The sequence below is a fragment of the Sturnus vulgaris genome, chromosome 11, assembly GCF_052056855.1.
Source record: "Sturnus vulgaris isolate bStuVul1 chromosome 11, bStuVul1.hap1, whole genome shotgun sequence".
Classification (NCBI taxonomy): Eukaryota; Metazoa; Chordata; class Aves; order Passeriformes; family Sturnidae; genus Sturnus; species Sturnus vulgaris.
Window position 1 is genome coordinate 10,932,960 of NC_142253.1, and position 25,108 is coordinate 10,958,067.

At 40.8% G+C, this 25,108-nt stretch overlaps 1 protein-coding gene across 6 annotated transcripts in view; it reads right to left on the reverse strand.

Moving 5' to 3' along the window:
- The window catches only part of CHCHD6 (coiled-coil-helix-coiled-coil-helix domain containing 6), a 109,020-nt gene that overhangs the window by 72,305 nt on the left and 11,607 nt on the right, over positions 1 to 25,108 (reverse strand). For 4 of the 6 annotated variants that reach the window (XR_015806049.1, XR_015806048.1, XM_088171444.1 and 1 more), the window contains one exon: positions 5,293 to 5,313. The exons of the other annotated variants lie outside the window; for them this stretch is intronic. Coding sequence is in view for 2 of the 4 variants with exons in the window: in XM_088171444.1 (XP_088027570.1) it covers positions 5,293 to 5,313 (21 nt within the window). In the remaining 2 variants the exon portion in view is untranslated. The remainder of the gene's footprint in view (positions 1 to 5,292; positions 5,314 to 25,108) is intronic. 6 annotated transcript variants of the gene reach the window in all.

Genomic DNA, 25,108 nt, shown 5'->3' on the forward strand with positions numbered 1-25,108 from the left:
GAAAGTACATGTGATACAGACTGGAAGGAACTAAAAATAAATCACTGCTCAGGACTCCTGCATGGGATCCCCTCAGTGGAACTACAAACCTTAAGAATTGCAGCTCATTTTGGGTTATCCCCCGACATTCGAAATGCTCTTATTAGCATCATACTTGAACTCAAACCCTTGGTTTTACACTTCTTATAAAATGAAAATATATAATCATAGAAAGCTGACACCTTCCCATTCCCTTTTTCAGAACTCCATCTTATCCATGTCTGTTTTTCCACGCATCATGAAAGTCATTACTCAAATGTTCTTCACCTTACCTGAAAAAAAACCCCACCAAATCCCCTCAAATCCTCCTCTTTATAAACCCTTGCCCCTTGGAGTGTCCAAAAGCTTCTAAGGATTAAATACTTCTCTACAACAGACATACATAGGATATCCAGATAATTAAGTGCTCTCTCTGTGCATTCCCCATCAGCACCCTCACAGTTCCTCTGGCTGGTGCTGCAGACTCAGAGGAGAGATGGCTGTCAGAGAATTTCTCTTCTATCTTCCAAATTATAAGCACAACACTTTCAAAACAGTATATCTGGTATTCATCAGCTAAACAGTGCTCAACTAAAAAGTCTGTGTGGGCACAGCAACAGCTGTAGCCTTCTAGCTCCTTACAGCCAGCACCACTTCATTATATTCCCATCCCTAAACTGAACCAGAATTAAGAAAACATGACATTGATGGAACTGAATCTAACTTTTGAAGTTTAAAAATAACAAGAAACAATAGCAAGAAAAGATGGCGGCTGTTCTTCATCCCCCATCCCACCTCAAAATCTCTGGGGCCATGGAAGTTAACAGCAGGCAGAAGACCTTTCAAAACCAGAATGATTAGCCTGCTTAACATGGACACAAACCCTGCCAGTCCACAGCATCCCAGCAACATTCTCTTAACTTCTAATGATGGTATGACCACAGAAAGTGCTGGTCCAACATGATTAAGCAGCTGGGACAGAAATATCCCCGTGGGCTCAGACCTGTCATTTTACGGCCAAAAGCCATTGCTAACGAGAAAAATTACATCTGAAAGCAAGTTGCTGTGCATGTCCTTCTTTCTGCTCCTCTGCTGATGGAAATACAGTGGTATAATAGGGCTTAGAAGAGATTTCAATCTAGGCAGTGAGGGTGGTTGATAAGCAGGCAAGAAAAGGATTATATGAAATAGGAAGTTTGTAGGGGTGTGGTGGTGAACTGGGTTTCTTTGTTTTTAAAGAAAAATAAATATTTTTGTTTCTATATTTGCTATCCCAGAAAACAGGACCAGGATAAAACACAAGCAGTAGAGACTCATATCTAAATCTTCTCTCTCTCAAAGGCACTTGATCAAAAGCAAAATCTCTGGCCTTGTTTTAACCTATAGCTGCCGTACTACCTGGAAACCAGCTGGAATAAGATGGGAACAGGGATGAGAATGAGCTACCCCATACATGCAGCCTGACAAAAGAGAAAGCACAGCAACAATAGGGGCACCGATGGGTACTATGTAAGTGCCAGAACTATAACCATTTCCTGGTAAGGGAACCATAGCTATTCCTCTGAACTGATCTTCTAAATAGAAAAGGACTAAGAAATTTCAAATTAAATGAAACAGATTAAAAAAGGTGGGATTGTCTAGTGGATGATCAAAGGACCCCAATTCTCCTGCAGGTTTTCTGCATAACACCCATAAAAATCAGAATATTCTGCAGGTTACTTGCATTTCTTTAAGGGGAAAATAAGTAAGAAAGAGAAAGAAGAGTAAGACAGTACTGGTCCCTTTGCATGATTCAGATGGAAAGTGCCTCATATGATGGAGGAAAAAAAGAAAAGAGAGTGAAATAATAAATTCTTTCAATAACTCAAGAAAATTTCTGTTTAATCTAAATAATTATGTATCATTGCTAGTCTCCTGGGATAGTGGATATTCTGGAAGTACAAAATCAATGTAACAAATCAAATGTAACAATACTAGTGTGCAAGAGGCTTTATTCTGTTTCTGGCAAGACATGGATCACAAACCCACACACTCAGACACCTTTCCAACCTGTGAGTTTGTGTGACATCATTCACCAAGAAATCCAGCACATTGATCCTTACAACCCCTCTGGAAGGGAACACAATCCCCAAACTTAATCTCTCAAGTAGGGTGCCGAGATGCAGACACATTAGGGGTGTGCTGCTCTCCACAATGACAACCCCTAGACTGCGAGCTGACCTCACTGGAGCTGGCAGTGAATAATGCCTCCACACCCATGCACCCTGCACTAACATTCTGTTAGTCACTTCCCCAGGCTCTTGCAAAACTGAGGTCAAGGAACAAAAACTGGATCTCCCAACTGCAGACTATAACCTCAGACTATAACCCCATTCTTCCCCCTAAGTAATTTCTCCCATATTATCCCCCATTGTCCCAGTTATCACCCATAATGTATGATGAACCAGGGGTTACAGAGAAACCTTGTACTTGCAACACAAACATATTTTCAATGCCTCACTTGTTTTCAAGAGCTGCTGCTGTTTCAGCGCATTGAAGTATGCAAAGAAACACTCTATTTGTGACAGATCTGCTTCAAAGTTGCTTTCTGTTTCCCTCTATCCCCAGCTGTTATTACTGAAAACTTTAGTACACTTTATGATGATGTTTGAAGTACAAACTGTATAGTAGAGCATGTGTCATCTGAAATATCCACTGTTCCAAACTGGGTTAGGCAACTAGGGACATTTTGAACGAATATAGGATATTTATTAAGAGTTCCTCCAGTCCTGCTGCTTATTCCCTACCTGAAGTCAGAAGCTTGTGATGTCCCAGACAGAACTGGCTGCTATGAAGATGATTACAATTTCACAGGGGATTGAGATTCCAAGTGCCAAACAAAGCATCAATATGCTTTTTGAAAAAAGGCCTTTAGAACTAAAAAACGAAGGAGAAGGAAAAACATGCATATGATAACACTGATTTGAAAATCAGGTATCAGAAAGCTGCATTTCACTTCCAAGCTGCACAACTACACTGGAGGCTTGAACATATTGTGCAAGAGGTGACCAAAGCCCAGAGATGACACCTAAGATGTGTAGAACAGAGTGTGATGTCCAAGAAGTATGAACACAGAAACAAAACAGACATGGAAGAAAGAGCATGCTCAGCTATAGAACACAGCAATGCACCCAAAACTTGGAAAAGGGGATGTATTTATAAAAGACCATGTATGCAATTGGCCATTGCCCTCTGTACAAAAGCTAGGTATAAGACGTATTCAAGAAATACTCAAGAATCCCCTGTGATTGTGTCAGAATTTACAAGGATTGCATTCTCACAAAAGGAATACTACATTCTTAAAATGAAGGCATACTACTAATGTGCTGCTACAGCTCCCATGGGCATGGATCCGTGGACTAGTTGGGTGCTCTTCCAAATTTTTCCTTTATCTTCACATTTTTTCTGCAGCCCAAGGTTTTTCAGGTTATCTCAGTGCTGCCTTGAACAGTGACAAAGAGCCAGGGCAGAGTTATGTGATTCTCTGCCTCTTTCTCTCCCTTTATCAAGTAACCCATTTAGAAACAAACAGTGCAAGCACATTTCTAAAGCTATATATTATAAACTGGCTCAACTAAAGGATTCAAGCACTGGCCTGCTAGCTGAAAGACAGGCCAAAAGAAATATTTTACAAGCTCCTAATTGAGGTAATGAAATATTATTGGTTCATTCTCTATGAACAAAACCAGACACTCTTAGCCTTGTCCTGAACTGACACCAACATGCCACACATCAGACTGTGCAACTGATCTAGAGCTGGGCTTCACTCTAGCTATAACCATTCCCAGATTAGCTTTGGCTTTGTCACACTCCAAAATATCACCAGATTTTTATTATTTTTAATCACAGTCCCACCTCATCACCTTGTTAAACATGAAAACTAGGGCAGAAATCTGCTTGGGGAAAAAAAAAAAAAAAGGGCTTATTGGCAGGGTCAGATGATAGTAAGGAATGTGGCACCCAGGAATAAAGTGCAGTGTTAGCACAGCCCACAGCTGACAGCTACTATCTCTCTGCAGTACTGTTTGGGTTCTGAGATTTGGGGAGAGGATATGCAGAAGACTCTACTGGAGGACAAAATACCCAAAAACTCTCTCTGCAAAGGGCAACTCAAACTAGAAGGAAAGGTCCAAACCTCAGCCTATAAAGTACTTCCTAAAAGGCAAGTCACAGCACTTGGCAAGATTACTGCAAAAATATTTATCTTCTTGGCAAAGCACTTCCACCACTCACAGACAAACTAGCAAGACGATGCCTAGATAATCAGTCAGAAGCAACGCAGGGAAATAAGCTACAAGGATAAAGGAAAGGATCTCAAGTCTATCAAATGCCTAGTTTCTACATCATCCTGTCTTTGCTGAGAGGAGTTATCAGTTTCCCCCAAAGGTATGCAGGTACAGCTCTGCAGCAGCACAGCAGAGATGTTTTGGCTGGGCACCTCAGCTTGCCACATTTCACAACTGCAAATTCTAATACTTGGTGCTTTCCCTAGTCTCTTCCAGTCCTGGTAGCAGTCCAGGTGACAGGGGAGAAAAACAAACGCTATTAAGGACTCCAAGATGGGAAGAAGGAATTGACAGCAATTCACTAAAGAACAGAGCTAACTCCAAAATTAGCTAGCTGGCATGTTTCTGGCCAAGTCTAAAGGGAATGGCAGAGCTGAAAGGGCAACACTGAAATAGTAAGAGGCAATTTGTGTACTTCATGCCCAAGACTGAATAGCAGAACTTTACAGGAAGGCTTGTACCAAGCAAGTAGCCACAGGGGAGCCTTGACTCAACCTCCACTGGCATCAGCAGAAATATCACCATTACTGTGGAGCTGTCTGCAATCGCTGTTCCAGACAAGAGGCCTACAAAATCATGGGCTTTTTGTCCTACCTTTCATTCTGTTGAAAGCAGGTGACCAGGTTCTATTTTAGAAACCACATGCAACTCATGGCCTTAAAAAGCAATGCTGGTATAACCTTCATTTCCTCCTGTTTCTGCTACTCTCTTAGCCAACAATACACATCACCAGATCAAGTTTGGTTTCAGCAGCTGTAAGCTACACACAAGGAAACAGTGAAAATCTTTATGGAGGAAATAATATGCAATTTTCTAGCTGAACACCTTTTAAAATGTAATGACAGAAAATAAAATCCTGCATCTGTGCTCAGCAATAACAATCTGTACACACACAGTAACAATATGACACTTGGAATAAGCAAGATCCAGAAAAAAAAATAGAGCTTACCCAGGCGTCCAAATCCACAGGCTTGGAATAAAGAGAGCACAAGAGAGAAAGGAAGGGAAAGAGAAGAAAAAGGAAAATCAGTGATTTTTGGAGGCTGCCTGCTGCTGTGCAATATTGCTTTTAGGAGGACAAGTTTAGAAAAGTTCCTTTAAAATGACAAGCATCTTAAGCAATGTAGTGCTGTCCCGTGTTGGGAATTATGCTGTTCAAGCAAAACAAAAGCACATGCACCCCCTAAACCAAAACCACAGTAAAAGTCCCCACAGGCTGCTGCAGGATCCCCATTTAGGGTGGGAGCTAAGCAAAGGCAGCTGGGAAACAGGCAGTTGCAGGGAGCATGCAAGGTGCTGCACAGTGTTAGAGACACTGACACACAACCTGTGCCACAGAACGTGGCAGTGCTGGGCACACTCAAAAGGAGGTGGTCAACAACTCTGCTGCTTCCATCATGTGCAAAGAGCAAGTAATCTTTTAAAGGGCATTTTTGAATGCACAAGCTGACCTATGTAGCAAGTCATCTTCTTCATTTCAAAGAGTGATTCCTAACAGAAAGTCAGTTTACTGATCAGCCTTCCAACCACGTTCCCCTTCACAGGCAACTGAAAACCTCTTGAGTGCACAGTCCAAACCTCTGTCAAAACCAAGCTGCCTCCACCTGCTCCTTCTTTTGTCCATGAGCCTATTTAAGTGCACAGACAAGCAGATAAAGCAGGCTGAAGTACTGCCTCTTCTTTATTTGTTACTACTTTTTACTTACACACTAACGCAGCAGCAGCAAAGCAAGTACAAGATGATAAACATTTCATGCCCATAACCACCTCCTTTTGAAGCCAAGGCATTTATGAGGCAGGCACAGCTCTCATTTGCTGTAAAGGGCTGCAAGCCTTCCCTGCCTCTCAGGGCTACCTTCAATCAGCAGCACATTGGCTAAGCAGGAACTTCAGAATAGCTGGCCTTTTTTCATTATGATTATTTATTTGAGGGGAGTTGACAGGGCACAAAGAACTTTCCTCTTGGTCATAGTTCACTGCCAGTGGGAGCAGACGGTGGAGGGTAATATTTTTATGGGATCTGTCATCATTTTAATGGCACAGAATGAATACTTCAGGTAACTGAGGGATGATGTGTTATCAGATATGTGTGTCGTCCATCCTCATCCTTTGCATCAGCTCAGAGGGTTGGAACTGAACATCTACATTTCAGCTGAGGGAAGCCAGTTCCCCCCTTTCTGCAGACAGGTTTGATATAGCAGCATCAAGTTCCTGGCCAAACAAACCAATACACAACAGGTGTTTACTGGCAATCACTGACCAATTTTGACAGAAGTTTGATTTGAATAACATTTTTCTTCCTGATGATTTTTACAGTCAGGATAGATGGGCTTAATTTTGTTTTCACATTTTAGGAGTTGCAAGTTTGTCCATCCTCAGCAGATGGATAGGAGGAACACAGCACTCTTCATGGTGCCTGCTATTATTTCAGCAGGTAGGTCATGCACACCACTAACTCTTTACTGGATGTACATCTGTAATCCCTGGGTGCCTGAGCCATGGACTGACGTATTCCTGGTGAACAAACACTTGCATGACAGAAGAAACAAAAGGTACTGACTCAGTGGCACTGCAGAGGGGCTAGAAGTGAGAGCAAGGAGAAGCCTTATGATCTATGTGCCCTGTAAGATACAATGCACAGCAGCAAAATTAGGGTTTTAGAGAATATAACACTGTCACTAATCACAGAGCATCTCTTCTGCAGGTACTGCCAAGGCCTCTAATTCTGTCAATCTTCAGGAGAGGGAAAATTATTACTCTAAGAATAGGAATAGATACACTCCACTGAATGGAAACAGGAAAATTAGAACGTGTAGTAGTACATATTGCTGCATTGGAAAAAAACAAACCTCTGACTAAATAAAATACACTAATAAAATAATACAAGAAGGAAAAGTCAAGAGGGCAACTGGTTTAAGCTTTGCTAACTTCTAAGCACGTGCCAAGATCTCTTTGCAGTCCTGCATTTACCAGTTTTGACAAGAGACACAGCCATTCCATCAATATTTCTGAAATTTAAGCAATCCATTTAAGAAATGAGCAATATCTGGTTTCCTTGCTTTCTAAGTGAGCTTCACTTCCAGCTCCCAGATGGCAGCTTATGAGGTTTATAATTCCAGCCCTGGGATACAAGTCATCTTTCAACACCCTTGGTCAATACTTCTGAACTCTTCTGCTGAAAAGGGTTTTTTTCTCTTCCAGCTAACCCAATGGACAGCAGGAACCAGAATAAATACTGGACTTAATTGTTTGAGGTCAAAACCCAGCCAAGATATCAGTCCTAAGTCTATCACAAGCAAAAGTTTACTGAAACAGGATCTCAGGCCAAACCAGCAGCCTCTGTCCTAGGGATTTGTACGGACACTTGGAGAAGACATTGGCTGGATATGGGAACTATGCAAGTACTACATCTGTTTTTTTGAATATTTCACATTTGAGCACTGATTATGCCTTCCCATATATGTATCATCAGTCCAACTTTCAATGGAATCAAGTAAGCAGCACCAAAATCCTATTTCACTCATATGGGCAATTCCCAGCAACTCTTCCCAGACTCACTACACTGCATCGTCCTTACACATGGTGCACACCACACAAGTCTGTCACACTCTGGGGAAATGTACAAATGGCAGTGAGCAATCAAAACACAGTTCTATGATTGGCATGGAGGGAGGAAGGATCAGCACAGGTCATCGGCCTTTGGAAGGACAATGCCTCTGTTACCTGATTGGAACCAGCTTCCCCCAAAGTCCATTTCTTTGCCATAGTCAATAACTCTGTCAAAGAACAGATTTCACTGCAGTGTGACCAATGACTCAGGAATCCAGACTACCAGCTTGGTAGAGATCTCCTACTTAAGAACTCGACACAAAGTATTTTTAGGGGCACTGCCAGCTTTGGGAGCGGAAGATAGAGTGGGAGATGCGAGAAATGAGAGGCAGCAGGTGCCCAAAACCCAAGACAGCTGTTGGCAACAACTCTTGCACTCATGTCAGTATCTGAAGAACTCTGCAGCACATATTCCAACATCTTGATGGCCAGACTTCATCACTGAATGAGCAAACAGTCATTTCTTCTTAAAGCAATAATCCAGCTCTAAATTTATCATGGTCCACAATGACAGAAATTCAAGTATTTAAAGAATAAATCTAGACATTCAGTAGCCACTCCAGACTCTTCAACTCTTCCAGTTTAGTGAAAAATTGAAGCAGTATCAATATTAAATGTAATGAGAGTCTGAGATGTAACTAACTGACAATAGAGAGGGTGAAGGAAGAGTCACTGAACAGCAATCAATTTTGAGGAAAGGCTGTGATGAAATTTCTTAACTCCAGTGCATACAGACCATACACAATTCTATAAACATGAAGATGGGAAGCAGCCAAAAAAAGTTTGGCCCTTTTGCGATTCAGGGACAACTGCATCCTAATACTTATGGCACAGATACAAATAGGTTTGCAATGGTGACCATTCATGGTTTTCATTTACAACAAAATTAAGAGAAACCTATTTTAAAAAATCTAATGTAAACCATCTGCTTTCACTGCTTGCTTTAATACTCCAGCCCATTTCCACATTCTCCTTTTCCCATCACCATTTCTATACATACATACATAGTTTTCATTCTGCAGGCTGCCAACAGACAAGGCATTCAGTGGTTTTAGAAATCTTGCAGAGCATAGGTTCTCTAGAGATGTATGCTCAAGATGCTTATTTCTGATTGTAGGTGAGTCAACAACTCACTCTAAATTTTTACCTTCTTGCTTAAATTCCTACTCTGCCTATTAAATTTAAGAATCTCCAAGTCCCTGACCAATTTAGAACAAGAAAAACAAACCGACAACCAAAACTTCAAGGAAGGGCATAATGAAATTCTATATTAATTATGACTTTCTATCCCAGAATATATTTCAGACTGAGTCAATGAGGTATTTCTCATAAAGCTAGAAACGAAGGCCACTCAACTCTTCTTGGATTATTTCTAGCTCATAATCATTAATGCAGACTACCATTACAGTAGCCTAAGGGTGGCATATGGCTTTCTGGGGGTAGGACAGACGGGGGGAAATAACAGTTATGCATGCCTACATCCCAATCTCATTGCTGTGCCTGCATATGGGGACAGAGCTCTCTCTTGCCAGATTCCTAAATACCAAATATATTAGCTTTTGAGTCAAACATAGTACCTCACACACAACCACTGTTTTGAAAAAAATCAAGATGGCATTAATAATCAACCCATGTGCCTCCAAGCAGTAAATATTATGAACCCTGTGTGTCCAGAAGGAATTCCCTTTCTACATTTGCTCTCAGACACTACACACAATTTTTACCTGCCCCTGAACAAAACAGATGTTTATAGGCACCAGCCAATGGATACAGGCTAGCATAGGAAAATGAATACACCAGATTAGAAATCTTTTTTTTTTTTAATTTAAAAGTTATTATCCCAAACACTATACAGTTTAAAAGAAATGCAGTTGACTTTGGAGCTGCTTTTTAATACAGATAGACTGCCATAATTACATACTTAAGTAAGAAAATTCTTGAAAGCCTTCAGCCATGGTCGTGCATCCTCTGTCTATCTCCGAATTCTTCGGCAGGTGGAGAATCAGGGGCACTTTCAAACAACACAGCTTGTTTTTACCCCTTTGACAGTCAGGTATATTTTCCTCTTTTCCCTGCTCTTTCATCCTAGACATACACAAAGCATACTTTACAGAACTTTACAGGGTCAGTCTCATTCTGGGAGCAGATTCCAAGCTACCAGCTTGCCAAGGTGCATGTGGTAAAGGCATACAGTAATTAACATTTAGTATAAATCATGTGGATTCCAAAGCCTTACTGGAAGGACCACATAAAGCATAGGGGGACTCAAAATAAATGGTCTGGGGTAGTTCACATACATAATCACGCTTGTAGTAAGGTGTTACCTATGGAGTAAAAACACATGGAAAGTATAATCAGAGACTACCCAGGAAATTAAAAGCATAGAAGTAAGGAACTTGCTCTCAATCTCCCTGATTTCTCCAATCACTTCAGACACACAGGCAGTCAGCAGTAAATTTCCCTACAACCAATTCTGAAAAGGTACCTCCATGTTCACCTGCAGCATTCTCCTACATCCTAGGCCACAGTCAGTGTTTATGAAAGGCTGTGAATTAAGTTGTGGTTTTGAGCTACAGACAAAATGTCCACTAGAGACTCTGACTCTTGCTTCCAAAGCACTTGCAACCCACTGTGTGTTGTAGGAAGAGAATACAGAGGCTCTCAAACACACATACTCTCAGCTCCTCTCAAGGCTGTGATAAGAGAAAACGCTGCGAGGTTGCATCTTTTAATGAAGTCCAAGTATATCAAAATGAAATCATCTGCAAAAAGAAGAGTGTAGATTCAGCAACAACAAGGATTTCAGGTTATTGTAAAACCACATTCTTTATTTTTACATTGCAATCTCCAGGGCATGATTGTATCAACAGCAACTTACAAATCTGTGTCACTGCCAGCAAAATTTTGATTTCCATTTGATGGGACAATTTGCAAAGAGCAGTTTTCCCATCGTGCAAATGCTTAATGTTTCTAAGAACTACAAGAATTCCAAGCTGATTCAATGACCATTTACTGGCCAATGCAACACACTCTTGCTTAAGGCAGATGGCTTGGAAAATTCAGGGTAGGAGGAGAGCATTTTCTCTGTGAAGGAGCAGTACCTGGAAGTCTATCAACAAGGATCACGAACCAGGTCTTGCTATTGTCAAGAAGAAGGTGGCACAGACCAGCTGCAGCAGGAAGACTTAAGCAGTTTGAGAAACTTTCCTCAGGAAAAAAAAACATTCTGCTGTTTTCTGAACATTCTGAAGCTCAAAAATTATGTCACATGCTAAGGAAACAGAAGTATTTATTTCTGGACCTTTCAATCAAAAGCAAGAAACTTGAAATTTAGCTTTAAAATAGGGGATGCTCTAAATAAAGCAGTCAGATGACCTGAGAGAGCCAAGATTCATGCTCCATGAGTTTGCAAATTTAAAGAGTCAATACAACATAGCATCACAGAACCCTAAAGACAGATTGCTATATTTACTGTAGTAGATGCTAGTTACAAACATATCTCCACTCTGTTTGCTCTGTAATTATAGTTGGGACACATACAATCATTTTTTTTCTGTACACTCCTTTTCTGTGTTACACCTCCAAAGTCAATGGAAGTAATTTTAAGAACCTGTTGATTGATTGATTTATTGATCAAATAAGTTGGCCAATGCAATAGACTGGAAATAACCAGACAGGCAAGTGATCTGATAAATATTCCTGGAGACTAGTCACCACAAGCACTGAAAGTCAGCAGAAATGAAACCCTCGAAGGCAGGATCAGGCTTCTTTTAGAATCTATATTAACAGTTGGGTCTAAAGCTTCATTCCTTATGCAGGCCTGCTTGGTCAAGTGCACTCCCCAGCCAAATGTTTGACATAGCTGTGCAGAATCCAGTGTTAGCTATCACATTCAGCAGAAGCAATTGGTAAAAGTGCAGGTCCTATTACCAGAAACAATGTGAGAAGAATGGGGGTTGAAGGTCTTACACATAGTTTTAATCAGGAAACAGATACTTCTCTCTGACCAAGGGCATGAAAGAAACTCAGGCAGAGGATCATCTTTCACAGCTTCCAGTGCTGGCAGCTGTTTTTTGGTGATTTTGTGGTCAGACTGCACCAAAGCTTTCACTGAGTTCCAACTGCAAGAAGCAGATCATGCCCCTGGCCAGCATTGAAAACCACAAACTCATCTATCAAGTATTCACTGAGATGGCCTATTTTTTTTTTCTTGTGGATTTAATTGCGATTTAATGAGGTTTTCAAAGAAACATGTTGGCAGCTTATCATAAAACTAAGCTGAACACATCTTGTGCTCCTTCTACACTGTCCGCTCAGTTGTGTGAAGAACTGTCATGCAACTCAAGCAAGAGGCAAATTAGGCTTTAACTCCACTGCATAGGAGTGGTTTCCTATAAGGAAGAGGAAAGGCACACTAACAAAGCAGGAGGGCAAAGAAAAAGCTTTCACTACCACTCTTACTCGTGCAATATTTTAAATAATCTTTCGGCACTGTGGTTTTGGGGACTTTACATTTATCCCCAGGACAAAGGAATTTAATGTTCATGGATGTCAATAGGTTCTTCCACAAGCATAAAATTCTAGCAGGAAAAACTCACATTCAAGTTCAGTCAAAATAAATTAGCCAGATCAAATTCACAATCTCTCATAACCTCTCAACATTTCTGAAAATAAATGCCACACTTAACAAAACAACCTTTAAAATAAAAGCCTTAAAATGTCTATTTATCTCAGAATATTATCCTTCCTGCCTGTCATATATATTACATCCATATAAAATCAAAAGAAAAATCCACTCAAAGAAACCAACACTCTAATGCTCCCTTTTTCATTTAATGTTTGTTATACACCCACAGAGATCTTAAAACATTTTAAAGGATCAAGCTTTCCTTCTCATTAGTACCACCATCACGTTGCTCTGAACTGTGGACATATAACCTTTTGCACCTTTTCACTCTATTGAATCAATCTCCCCTGGCAACTTCTGGTGTGGCACTCTGCTCCTCCTGCCTCCGGCTCCTCTTCCCTCACTAATTCTGTGTTCAGAACTGTGAAGCACAAAATTAGACGTTTCAAATTAAGCAAGGAGAGAGAACGAGAGAACCTTATTAAATCAACATTAGCATCAGAGTGTCTTTAAAAGAGAAACTCAATTGCAAAATATTACTTGTCTCTGTAAAGCTCTTTACACTGACAGAAAGGAGACAAGCAGCAGACGAACTGACCTTCCTCCATCCCCACCTTCCTCCTCATGCTGGTCACAGAGATCAAGCTGTAAATGCAGGACCCTTTTCAGACCACAGCCCCCAAAGGAAGAAAAGCCTGTCTTGAACTCACAAGCTTTGGAATTGCCACATAAAAAGGACAAGGTCTACTAACATGACGTTGGGGAACCAACACACAAAAGCAGACTCCCTTCTCCTTCCAAGCTTTCCACAACACTGGCTGTTTTCTCAAGTCACGTTACAAGTTACAGCCAATTTCTTACAACAAGACAAAGAGCCATTGCAAGTTTTAGCTTCCATTCTCAGCTCCTGAAAATTAAAACTACTGACAGGATGGTGATGATCAGCATATTCTGTTCCAAAACACCTCAACTTTCTGAATGCAAGCTTCTAGGTGCTGACCTGATACCCTTAACCTCTTTTTCAAGACAAATCACTGGAGTATCATACCATTCCCCTGTGAGGGATAATTAGACATGTTGTTAAAGACAGAAATCACCTCTAATATTGCATAGTCTTTAAACATGACTTTTCTTTGGCATTTCTTGATGCAGAGTTGATATTTGCACCTTGTGTCAACAGGAGGAGTGTACACACCTCACACCATTGAGCAGCAGGCTATGGACTTGTCTGTCGGGTGCCACCTAAAACAGGGAGTGTCTTGGCAATGTCATCTAGGGAGAGTTTGCAATGTGTGCTGCTACAGTCCTGCAGAAACAAATCCTACTGAAACAATTTAAGTACAAAAATACACGTTTCAAAACTACTTCAATTAATTAAAATCAGTGTTCAGAGTCCCCAGTCAGCTAAGGAATATTATCCTAAGGACATGTGACATGAAACTAAAGCTCACTTTCTGATAACAAAACAAAGCTTTCAAAAAAACCAACACGACCCAAACAGAAACAGAGCCTGAAGCTTTTGATTTCTCTAGTCCTACAATGCAATGGAAACTTCTGTATCAGCCAGGCATTACTGAAAACTCTGCATTTTGCCAACAGGTTTCTAAGTGCTGACCCCATACCAATAAATGGCAGTTTGGGAAGGCAGAGGTGCTGGCAGCTCTGATACCTCTTCAGAGCAGCCATGAAAATGAACACTTCCTCATGTGACAACCATGCTCACATGCCATCAACTCAGCACTGGGCAAAGCAGTTACTACACCAGGGTAAAGACACAGTGCACCAAGGAAACAGCAAGGAGAAGAACAATAAAAATAACACCCACAAGAACTAGTGACCGAAAGCTAACTTGGTTGTTACAGCATTATTAGACATGCTTGTTTCATAAAACAAAATGCTTCATTTTTACCTCAAAGGGCAACAGTAGCCATACAAGACTGCTTGAAGCCTTCCAAAATGAAAGGGTCAGAGGAAAACAAGTGATTTACCATTCAATTATAAAAGCTGAATAATGAGGAAAACAGAAAAACCAGAATTATGCACTGAACGTGCTGTTCTAGGCCAGCTCTTGATGCTGGCCCAGGCTGGTAAAAAGTCTTTACCAAAATATACTTAACTGCCTCCTAGAGGCCTTCCAAGAAAGGACCACACCAAGCAAAAACTGAAAATATTTTTTCTGTTCTCTGCTGCATCTAATTCTCCTCTAGCCTTTCATTGGCAGTCTGCAAGTCACAACTCTTCCATTTGAAGGGGTTATCATACAGTGCCTTTAATTCAGTAGGACTACAGTCATCAACTAGTTAGTTGACATTCACATGCCCAACACTTTCAGATCTTTAATGGCTCCATTCTGAAAATTTTTCAGAAAACAATCAACTTATACAAAACACAAAATGTAGAACTAAAAGAAGAACAAACAGGGGAGATAACTTGTGCAACTTCCACCATCTAATTCTGTTTCTTACAAACCATTAATCATTTTGATAACTCAGTCTATACCAGCCCCACAAGCAAACAATGAGATAACTAGGTATTTAAAGTCACTTATAACTGAAAACTTGGAAAAGCTTTAAATGAAAGACAAATCTTTAAAAAACAAAAAGCATAAAAAAAACACTAGAGGGTTCTGAGGGGCTTTGTTTTGTTTGCTAAAAGCATACCACACTATTCACCTTCAAAGATGTCAGTGAAAATCAACACATGACAAGACTTTTTGAGATAACTACTCTTCCAAGAAAACTAAAGCACAAGCAAGATGCAACGATTTGTCCTGATTCATGCAGAAAATACTAGACAGGATCAGGACTGATAAGAGACCCAAACCACAGAAGAAACCAAGATTTTCATCATCCAAGTATTCAAGCAGATTACCAAAAGGAAAACAGTCATGGTGTACTGATGCTTGCCTGTTAATATCCTTCCAACAGGGCACAATCAGAAAATTATCTCAAAAGATCCAAGTATAACGGAACGAATGGTTACACTCATTTGAGATGAAGGCAAAGAGCTGGAGCAGCAAAAAAGCAATTCCTATTTCATTCTGAACTCTCTAAGGGATTCAAAAAGCAGCAGGAATGGTGGAGAGCCATCCACCAAATCCAGGTAACTCATATTGCCTGCAGTGATTAACTCACTCTGGGTGTCAGCCTGCCACCTTCTACTGTCAGTGTGGAAAATTCAGTGTAAGCACTGGAAGGATTCTGAAAGAAGGGAATAGGAACTCTGGAGAAGAAGATACAAGACAGACACAAAGCAAAGCTAAGAGTCACAGCAGCCTTTCTTTTCAGTAATAACTACTGGCTGCAGCACTTATCCCACTTTTGAGATATCAGTAAAATGGACCTGTCTCATCAGCGCTCACTTTTTCAAGCAGCAAATCCGGAATTAATATTCACGGGTTCTGTGACTGACATAATTGCAATTTAAAAAGGGCAATTAATCATCAGCTACACTGGTGGCTGACTTGCCAGGCTAGGATCTTTTCTCTCCACACCTGCCAACAAACTCACAGGAGGCAAAAGCAGCACACGTGCACAAAGCCAGGAAGTGCCATTCTCCCTCTTACCCCAACCCCAGGCTTATGGGGTTTGTTACTATTTTTTTCTCCCATGCCTGGCCCACTGGGATAAGCCACACACCCATTTCTGCAGCAGTCCCCTTATAATGACCAACCTTATGTGTATAAGGAAAGTTTTTTCCACATTGCATCTCACTCATGTCAGGCAATGGAACTCCATCACCTCCATCATGAAGTTCTCCTCATCTCCGTGTTTTCCTCTGTATCTTTGCATAAACTAAATTTATTTTTAAGAGTGACATCTCAATCCCAGTCTTATTTGAAAAGTGAATTTGAAGGTGTGCTCTCACAAAGGTGAGAGCAGAGCTCCAGAGAATCAGACAACATAGGCAGATGATGGAAACATCAAACCTGGCAAATAGATTTTATCAGATGAGTCAGAAAAGCCACTTAAGTCAGTGTCTACTTCTGCGCTCCTATGGGAAGGTTTTCAGGCAAATTGTAAATAAAACCAAAAAATCCAACAACTGTTCCAGGTATCAGTTCTGTCACTTTAAATTCTTTCTACGGGAGCATCTACTGCCTGGTATGAAAGGTGTTTCAACCAACAGCATTTAGAGAAGAGACATTTGGAAATTTGTCAGTCATGTTCAGGTTCACAGAAAGAAAGGTCCAAGATGAAATTACTGTAGGGTATAAATACTTCCTGTAAGAAGTAAGTACTTACAAGTACTACTCTTTAGGAAGTATAACTCTTCCTGAGAGGAAGAAAGCCAAACTGACCACCATATTATGCCAGTCTACTTATCTGGGAAGTACATAAACCACTACAAGGGTAAATACCAGGAAAAACAAGTATGAGATTGATGGTAAAATTTAGAGCTTAGCAAGCTGCGAGGTCTTCAACATACTTAACATTATATCCTTGGGCCAAAGAAAATATATAACATACTTTTAGTCCAAAGGAATCTTGCTCAAACAGGTGCCACTGCTGCCAGCCAGGTGCAGTAGAGACTGAGAATGTATGTTGTAACATAAGCTGTATAGTCTTCCCTTCCTCATTCCTGACAGTCAGCAATCAAAAATTGCCTTCATCATGACAATACAAAGGAAAAAAATTCAGTGCTTTTGTATGTGAAAAAATGTAATTTCAATCCTAAGAATTCAGTCAGGATAGAAGCTGGAACACAATTACATACTGCGCTTCTTGGCCAGAGTTCCAAACAAAGGTAGTTGGCAGAACATCTCTGCCAGCAGATAACACCAACAAATGGCCTCATTTCCATCTATTATAAGATAACACACAGGTTTTGCTTCTTCATACTATCCTCATTTCTATCAAGTCCCTCTCAAGATTTGCTCTCTTTTTGACACAGGCTCCAGGTGCTCTTCATCCACAAACCTCAGCGCATCATTGCAAGTTAAATGAAGTGCCTCCAGCCCAGTCCTCTCAGCTTTGTGAAACTAGAGAAGTACAATTATGAGCCCCCTCCGGATTTTTCTGCCTTCATTTTGCAAGGGTTTAGAAATCTTTTACAGATCACTTTATTCCCAAACAGACCTTTACCCTTTCAATGACAAGTATCATATTGCCCACATAACCTCTACTCAGATGAGGCTGACCTTGTCCTCTCCTTTAACAAAATCACTCCTTAACAAACAAGTGTATGGTGTTAAGAAACAGCAGGTATTTCACTCAAGTATGCATCTTCTCTCAATTCAAGAGTAAATACCCTGAATCTCTGTTTCCTCACAATGACTGGCTGGATCAATAATTTTTACTGGACTCTTCTGCACTCTGAGAGGTGTTTACTCAAAAGAGTCAGTAACAAAGCAGGGGGGTGGAGAAAAAAAAAAAAGATAAATACAAGGAATCTTCCTTAAACACAAATAGGGTTCGTGGGCTGCTGCCCAGGATCACTGATGCTTCATTTCTTGCATTTCTTCTAAAGAAAAACAAATACTTATGCGTCCAAATTTTCCCATCTCCTGTAAGCTTAATGCCTCCAATCAGCACTTGCTCACATCTTTATCTTCAAGCCAGTATTACGAAGTTTTGATAAGCTTTTTCCTTCCCAACGTCTCTCACTCCACATGGATAAAAACCACTAATAGAAGACTGAGACCAAAATCCTTGCCTCTTCTATTGCCTACATTTAGCAATCAGCAACTGTCTGAGTATTGTGAGACCCAAAGCACTGCCATGTATTACACACTTATCTCTGCAAAACCACCCTGCACAAGTGACAACTTCCAGGCAGGGGGGAGGGGGAGTTGTGCAGCTTTGTGATAATTAAAGCATAGACGAGTGTCACTGCTGTAGATAATTATGCATTAGCAGTGAAATTACTTAATGGAATTAAATAATCTAAGCCAAATGCTTTGTTTTAAAGAGAATTTAGGGTCTGCAAGAGGTGTCCAACTGACAGCTCAGGAGAGCAAGAACGACAGTCCTCCATCATTCACAGAAACCACACAACCCCAGCACAGCCTGGCAGGCTTCCACCTCCACCCAGGTAAAAGGAGAGCAGGGGAGAAACTAAGGAAAATTCCACCCTTCCCAGTCAGTCAGGCTCTGATCTGTCTGATGAGCACCCACACAGGGACCAGGCAGTCACTAAGCAGAGAGGAACAACTGACTAGGGTCATATCCTAAAAAAATAAACCAGCTCTTTGGATCAGTAGTTCAAACCACAGCCCAATCCCACATGCACCCATAAGAAAAAAAAAATTAATCAGTGTCAGTACAGACAAGACTCCAACCAACAACAGAAACAAGAGGGTAAGCAGGTACATGGCTCACAATGAAACCATCTCCTCCCACCAGAACCACAAGGCCTTTCCCCATCCCTTCCTCTTGCCTCACCAATTGCTCACCTACACAACTCCCACCACTGGTCTCATCTAGATGCCTTCAACAGCATCCTCCTGCTTGTTAGAACAAGGTCTCTCAAAGTCAGTCAGAATTTATAAGGCAACCATTTCATCTTTTGTGCCTCTCTGGCTACATTCCTTCCTAAAAGATGCTGAACACTGGAGATTCTGCTGGGTCTGAAAGCCCTGCCAGCACCAGGGCCAATTAGGAGTTTCAGGATGATGCATATTAAAGTTATTATGGGAGGCAGTTATGCAGGCAGAATAAATCTTAACTGAACCTTTAAGTGGTTTTTATAACTTGTTTCTCCGTCTTGAAAACAGATGAAAAGATACTAATCTCCTGCCTCAGAATCTGCAGGAATTCCAGTCAACCACCAGCTTCCCTCTCAAAAGAAGATTCTGTGCTAAAAGTAATAATTCACTTCAGCCAAGACCAGCTAGATCATCTTTAAGTTTTTGAGCTCCAAATTACTCAAATCAGTCAGAAACTTACCATATCAGTGAAGACTGACCTGAAATACTACCTTTACAAAAGCACTGCAGATACATTTCAAACTTCTGCTGAAACTCCATTTTTCTTCACTATTGACCTTCTCAGTCTACAGAATCTGACTGCAGATAGTCAGAGCCAAAGAGACACAGATGAAATAGGAAATTTTTACAGAGCAGGCTTTGGAGAGGATCTCATTAGAAGGCCAGCGTGTAGGTCAAATCAGGGAATTCTAAAGAGGATCTGAGGAATGGAGGCAGCAATCTCCATTTTGATAGCAAACATGAGATGTCATTAGGACAGAATCTGCCACTCTCTTCCACCACTTCCAAAACCAAACTTACTCTTAATAGCTGTTATCTTCCCCTCCAAGAAACACTACTAGAAACCAACTGGAGAGGTGAAGAATAAAGAGAAATCAGAGGTGGCTGAGAACATACCACACCATTTGTGTGAAAACCTGCACTGTCTTCACAACAACTTTGTCCTCCCCTCTGTAGCCTGAGCATGCAATGTCACAAGTTCTAGATCTGTGCATTAAGCAGGTAACAGAAGTCCAGGCAACATGGTCAGAAAATAAACCACAGAAGGAGTTTGTAAATTATGTCACTACACGATGGCCTCAAAACTCCAAATGATGACAAACAAGGGGCAATGTTTTTAAATTGAAAAAGGGCAAGTTCAGAGCGATGTTCGGGAGAAATTCATTACTTGAAGGTTGATGAAACACTGCAACAGGTTGTCCAGAGAAGCTGTGGATGCCCTATCCTTGGCAGCATTCGAGGCCAGGTTGGATGGGGCCCTGAGCAGCCTGATCTAGAGAATGACATCCCTGTCCATGGCAGGACAGCTAGAATTACATAATCCTTAGGGTCCTTTCCAGTCCAAACCGTTCTGTGATTCCACAATTTCTGTAGGAAGCAATGAACTTCAAAAACTCAGTGTAAACTCATCCTGAAAAATATTATGGTAACTCCTAGAGAACCTAGAGTCAGAATGAAAACAAATAAACAAAAACTTTGAGACATTTCATTGGTATGCAAGCAATTTGAGGGCTCAGCAGTTCCCACTCCACCCCTGGAAAGGAGACTTCATGGGTGTCCCTTTAGTGCCATCTTCAGGAAATACTCACTGCAACTTTCCAAGTGCTCTCGACACTGCTGGAAAATTGTATGAACTCAGCGAAGGCACCATCGCTGGCAGGCAGCTGAGGTGCACATTAAAAATATTTCAGTTCCAAAATAAAGGTATTACAGGGAGAACCACATCCCAAAGAACTGTGAAGCAGAGCACAGATGTGCTTGTTGTTGCAAGATCAATACACAGAGCAGCTGCTGCACTGAGCAGTGGGTTTGACCCCAAACAAGAAACGTAATTCATCTCCCAGATTCTGCATGAGGCAGGCGATAGATTTTCCCAGATCCTACATTCAAAGGGATATTGATGAGGATATGCTGCTTATGAACTATCAGACTCTCCTTGCACCACCACACCTTAAAGACTCACTTGAAAAGTCAAAAAAACACTCCCAAAAATCATTATAAAAACCAAGCTATCAAAACTGCTTCGCTAATGAAAGCGGAAAGTTTCATAAGAATTCACAGAGTCCGTGATGAAGTGAAAAACATAATGCATGGGTCAAAAAAGACATTCTAATTTTTTTTTTTATTTACACGCACACCTGCACAACATATACCTTAAGCTTCTGGACAGTGTATTGACTTAGCAGTAGATGACATGAATTTTCAAGGAGGAAACTTAGCTCCCGATCACTCTGCATCACAGCACTTACAACAGGCAGACGCCTCCATGAGCTGCACAGCAACGCCTAACCAAGCTCAACAGCAACATCTGCTGGGCAACAAGCAACTAGAGGAAATTAGTCTGATTACACCAAAGTTTGTTACTCCTTCTCATAAACATGTGAACTTTTCCCAGAGTTTTAGAACGCGCAGTAAGATACATTTCTGGTACAAAACGCAGATGTAACTTCTAAAGAGATACAAAAACAAGGTAAAATTTTTCCTAAGCCTGTGCGTGCATGTGGTTAGAAAAACCTATCATCTACCATTATCTGCTCAGCAAGATACTTCACAGAAAAACACTGAAACTAAGCAGGATTAAAATTTCTCTATGCTGGAGAAAATCTCTGCTGTCTAGCTGGTTCAATTACACCTGAAAACACTCATGGTATGCCTGGAGCTACTCTCTTTGCTTAGAGAGCAGCCTGCACTTGCAAGGCCTGAGGCAGGGAAGTATTTATCAACCACATTAGTCCTATCCACACAGAGGAGAATGGCAGCTAAGACCATTAGTGCTCCTCTCCCTCCAGGTACCTTACCATATTCCTTATTAAGCTCAGAAAAAAAGCCTGCTATGGCAGGATGACATTGGAGCATAAGCACAGGTAATGGTCCCCACTTAATCAGGGCACAGACTGACACTCCACCCAGACTAATTACAATGAAAACTCTTATTTTTACTCCAGATGCACGGAATTTGATAGACTACTTCTAAACTAGTCCTAGAAAAAGAAAATGTAAGTAGTTGGCAACAGCTTCAAGGTTGTATTTAGACATCTAGCATGATTTGGAACAAGGGCAGTGACCTGAGAGGCAGCTTCTGAACAGCCATCAGATGGGAAAGAAAGGGTGTTGATGCATCCCACTTCCGTTCCCAGGAAAGGAACAGTATCAAAATCTTACTTGACCATGGAACCACCTCTTTTTGCAGATCACTGTTTAATAGGAAATCACAGGCAAGCAGCCTTTTAACAGAACTCCATGATAACCTTCAGTAACACAAAGCTCTGAAAAATTACACTGCAAAATGCTGAGTCTTGAACAGGAAACAGCACAGCAGATGGGAAGACAACTTTTTAAATGACAGAAAACTACAGGCTGGACTGATGTTCATTATCTTTAAAATTGTAGCTGGCTTTGCAGGTTAAAGCTCTCACGCTTTTTTGAGTTTTGCACTTGAAACAAAAATCTTATACACTGAAAAAATTAGGAAAATTAAGAAACATGCAAGCTTATTTTCAGCTGATATAGTGATTGTTGTTACTGCTGTTGCTTTGGGGGGAGTTTTTCTGATTTGGGTCTTTTTTCAGGGTGCTGCTTTGTGTGGTTTGTAGTTTTTGAGGGTTTGGCATTTTTCAACACATCTTTATTTCCAATCTCCCTTTTTCCACATTTAGTTGTTAAACTAGGAGAGAAAACCATATGAAAATACAAAAATGAGTGACTACTCAGGTCTTCAGCTGGTAAGGGAACCGCTTTTGTAAGGAACCTTTTGTGTATTGGAAGTTCAGAAGCCGAGGGGGCAGCCAGAGTCTCAGCTTGACAGTGCCAATTACAGCTACAGCAAGATGAACCAAGGAACAAATCCATTCTGCTCAGAGGATGGAGAGAAAAGAAGAGACATGAACCTGTATCTTTGAAAAAAATAAAGGTGCTTGAAATTATCTACTAGACAGTGAACCACTTTTTCCACAGCAAAAGCATTAGGTGAAGATGCAGTGAATGTAAATGGCAAGCTCTCAGTCCTAATTGGAAGAGTAACGGTTATTTAACAAATGTATCCCTAGTCTAATGTTCTATTCAAGTAAATATTAAACTTTTTTTAAGCTTTTTTTCTTTTAGACAGTAATTATACATAGCCCTGCTTGGTCTGTTTGATCAATTTTTACTCGATTCCTACTGTACCATCCTTCAAGTCTGCCCATTATCACAAAGTCTTCAAGGCTAAAAGGGCCCTAAACCCCCTATGTACTGCACAGACAGGAAAAAGAAATACAACTAACTCTAATTCCTTCCCTTTCTCACAAGCTTGCAGGTGTTCTATTTTCATTGTCTAAAAATCAAAGTCATCAGCTCATTTCCTTTCCCTTAGCACAGTCCCTTTTAAGAAGCTATTTTCCATCATGTTTTACTCAGCACTCATAAATAATATAGATAATTGCAGATGGTCATAGCAAACAAGCAGAGAAAGTACACAGATACAGTACAAAGGAAACAATAAAAATTCTGATGTGCTCCAAAAGCAGAAAGAATTCCTGGAAAATAGAAGCAGCTGCATTCAGGTCATTTTTTTAGTTGATGTATAGCAATCAGAGAGCCAAAAATAATACAGGGACAGACTTTAGACAAAGCTACACAAGGGTATTGGCAACTCATTTCCTGCAGCAACACATTTCCTACCTCATCCTCATGTGCAAAACACAGCTATTTCTTCCCTAAAAATCTGCATTAGGAAGGAGAAATATTGGTCATAGAAAGATGGGTTTAAACCTGCTGAAACTCCAAAACAGATAAGCAGCATTCAATTAGGAGGATATTATGCTGACTATAACAAGGAACTCAGAGAGTCCACCCAGCTACCCAAGAGTTAACATCAGGCATTTCTCATCAAAACCTCTTCCAAGAGGTTAAGCACACAATAGACTATCTAAAGCACAGCTAGAAAGGCTGCTTGAAATTCCACACATGTGCCTCAGCAATGTATTTCTATTAATGTCCAGTGTGTGTCAGCGTGAAGATAAGGTACCAACATCATGTCCAACCAGCCAGCTAGAGAATGGGACGCCGTGTAAAACATTGTCTGATGCTTAGAATCCCGGAGAACAGCGGCATTTGCAATCTCAGCCGCTGCACACGTGCCTGATAACACCAACAACGAGGAGAGGCAGCAGGAGCAAACCGTCCTGCAGCTCTGGGAAGTAAAAAGATGGAGAGAAAGAAGGAAGCAAGCAAGAATTAAAATAAACATCAGCAAATTGGGGTGGGTTAGAGGATGCTCAACTGTTGCAGAGGAATAAATGAGAAAAAAAATCTCAGTAAAACTTAGGTTTTGTATCAGCTCACTTTGACTTTTCTTAAAGGTGAGGAAAAAGTTACATAAGTACTTATTTTGATTACTCAGACCATACCATTTAGACTCAGTTTGATCTACTAGTATCAACCAACAAAGCCATTTGTTCTGGGATTTGTGGAAGACACTGTATTTGAGGGGACACAGCTGCTCTGCTGGGCCTGGCTCCTGCAGCTTGAGAAGCCCATGTGTGACCATGAGCAGCTGCTGTATGGGAGCCCACTGGAATAGCCATGCCGTTTGTGCTGTGCACTGACAGGTGCTATCACACAGATACATTCCAGCCCATCAGCAATCTTCCCATTAGCTGAACAGTTTGCTAATCTAATCTGTAACTTACCTATGCTTGAGAAAAGTAAACTGTATGTGGATGAAGGGGTGGAATGTAGTGATTCCGACTGGGACATCACAGTGCATGGAGGGGGTGGTGATCCATGAACAATTAAGATAGAGAATGGCCTTTGAGCCTGTCTTGTGCTGCTTATGCCTCTCTCAATGAACTGTAAATTAGAGCAGAATTCTACTACTCCACAGTAGTCTGACAGTAGAATAAGAAGACTCAGTACTAGTTTTGCACGGAAAAATATCAAGATGTTATTCTCCTATTTCTTTATGAATTAGATATTTTGTAGTTCTACATAGGGGAAAACGAAGGCTAATCTTATCTTTTACTTCTTAAATGATGAAATGGCTTTACAGTAACCCTAAGTTAGAACAAAGGAATCTTGAAGAAGTTTCTGTAGAGTATGTAAAGTTGGTAGACAAAAAAAAAA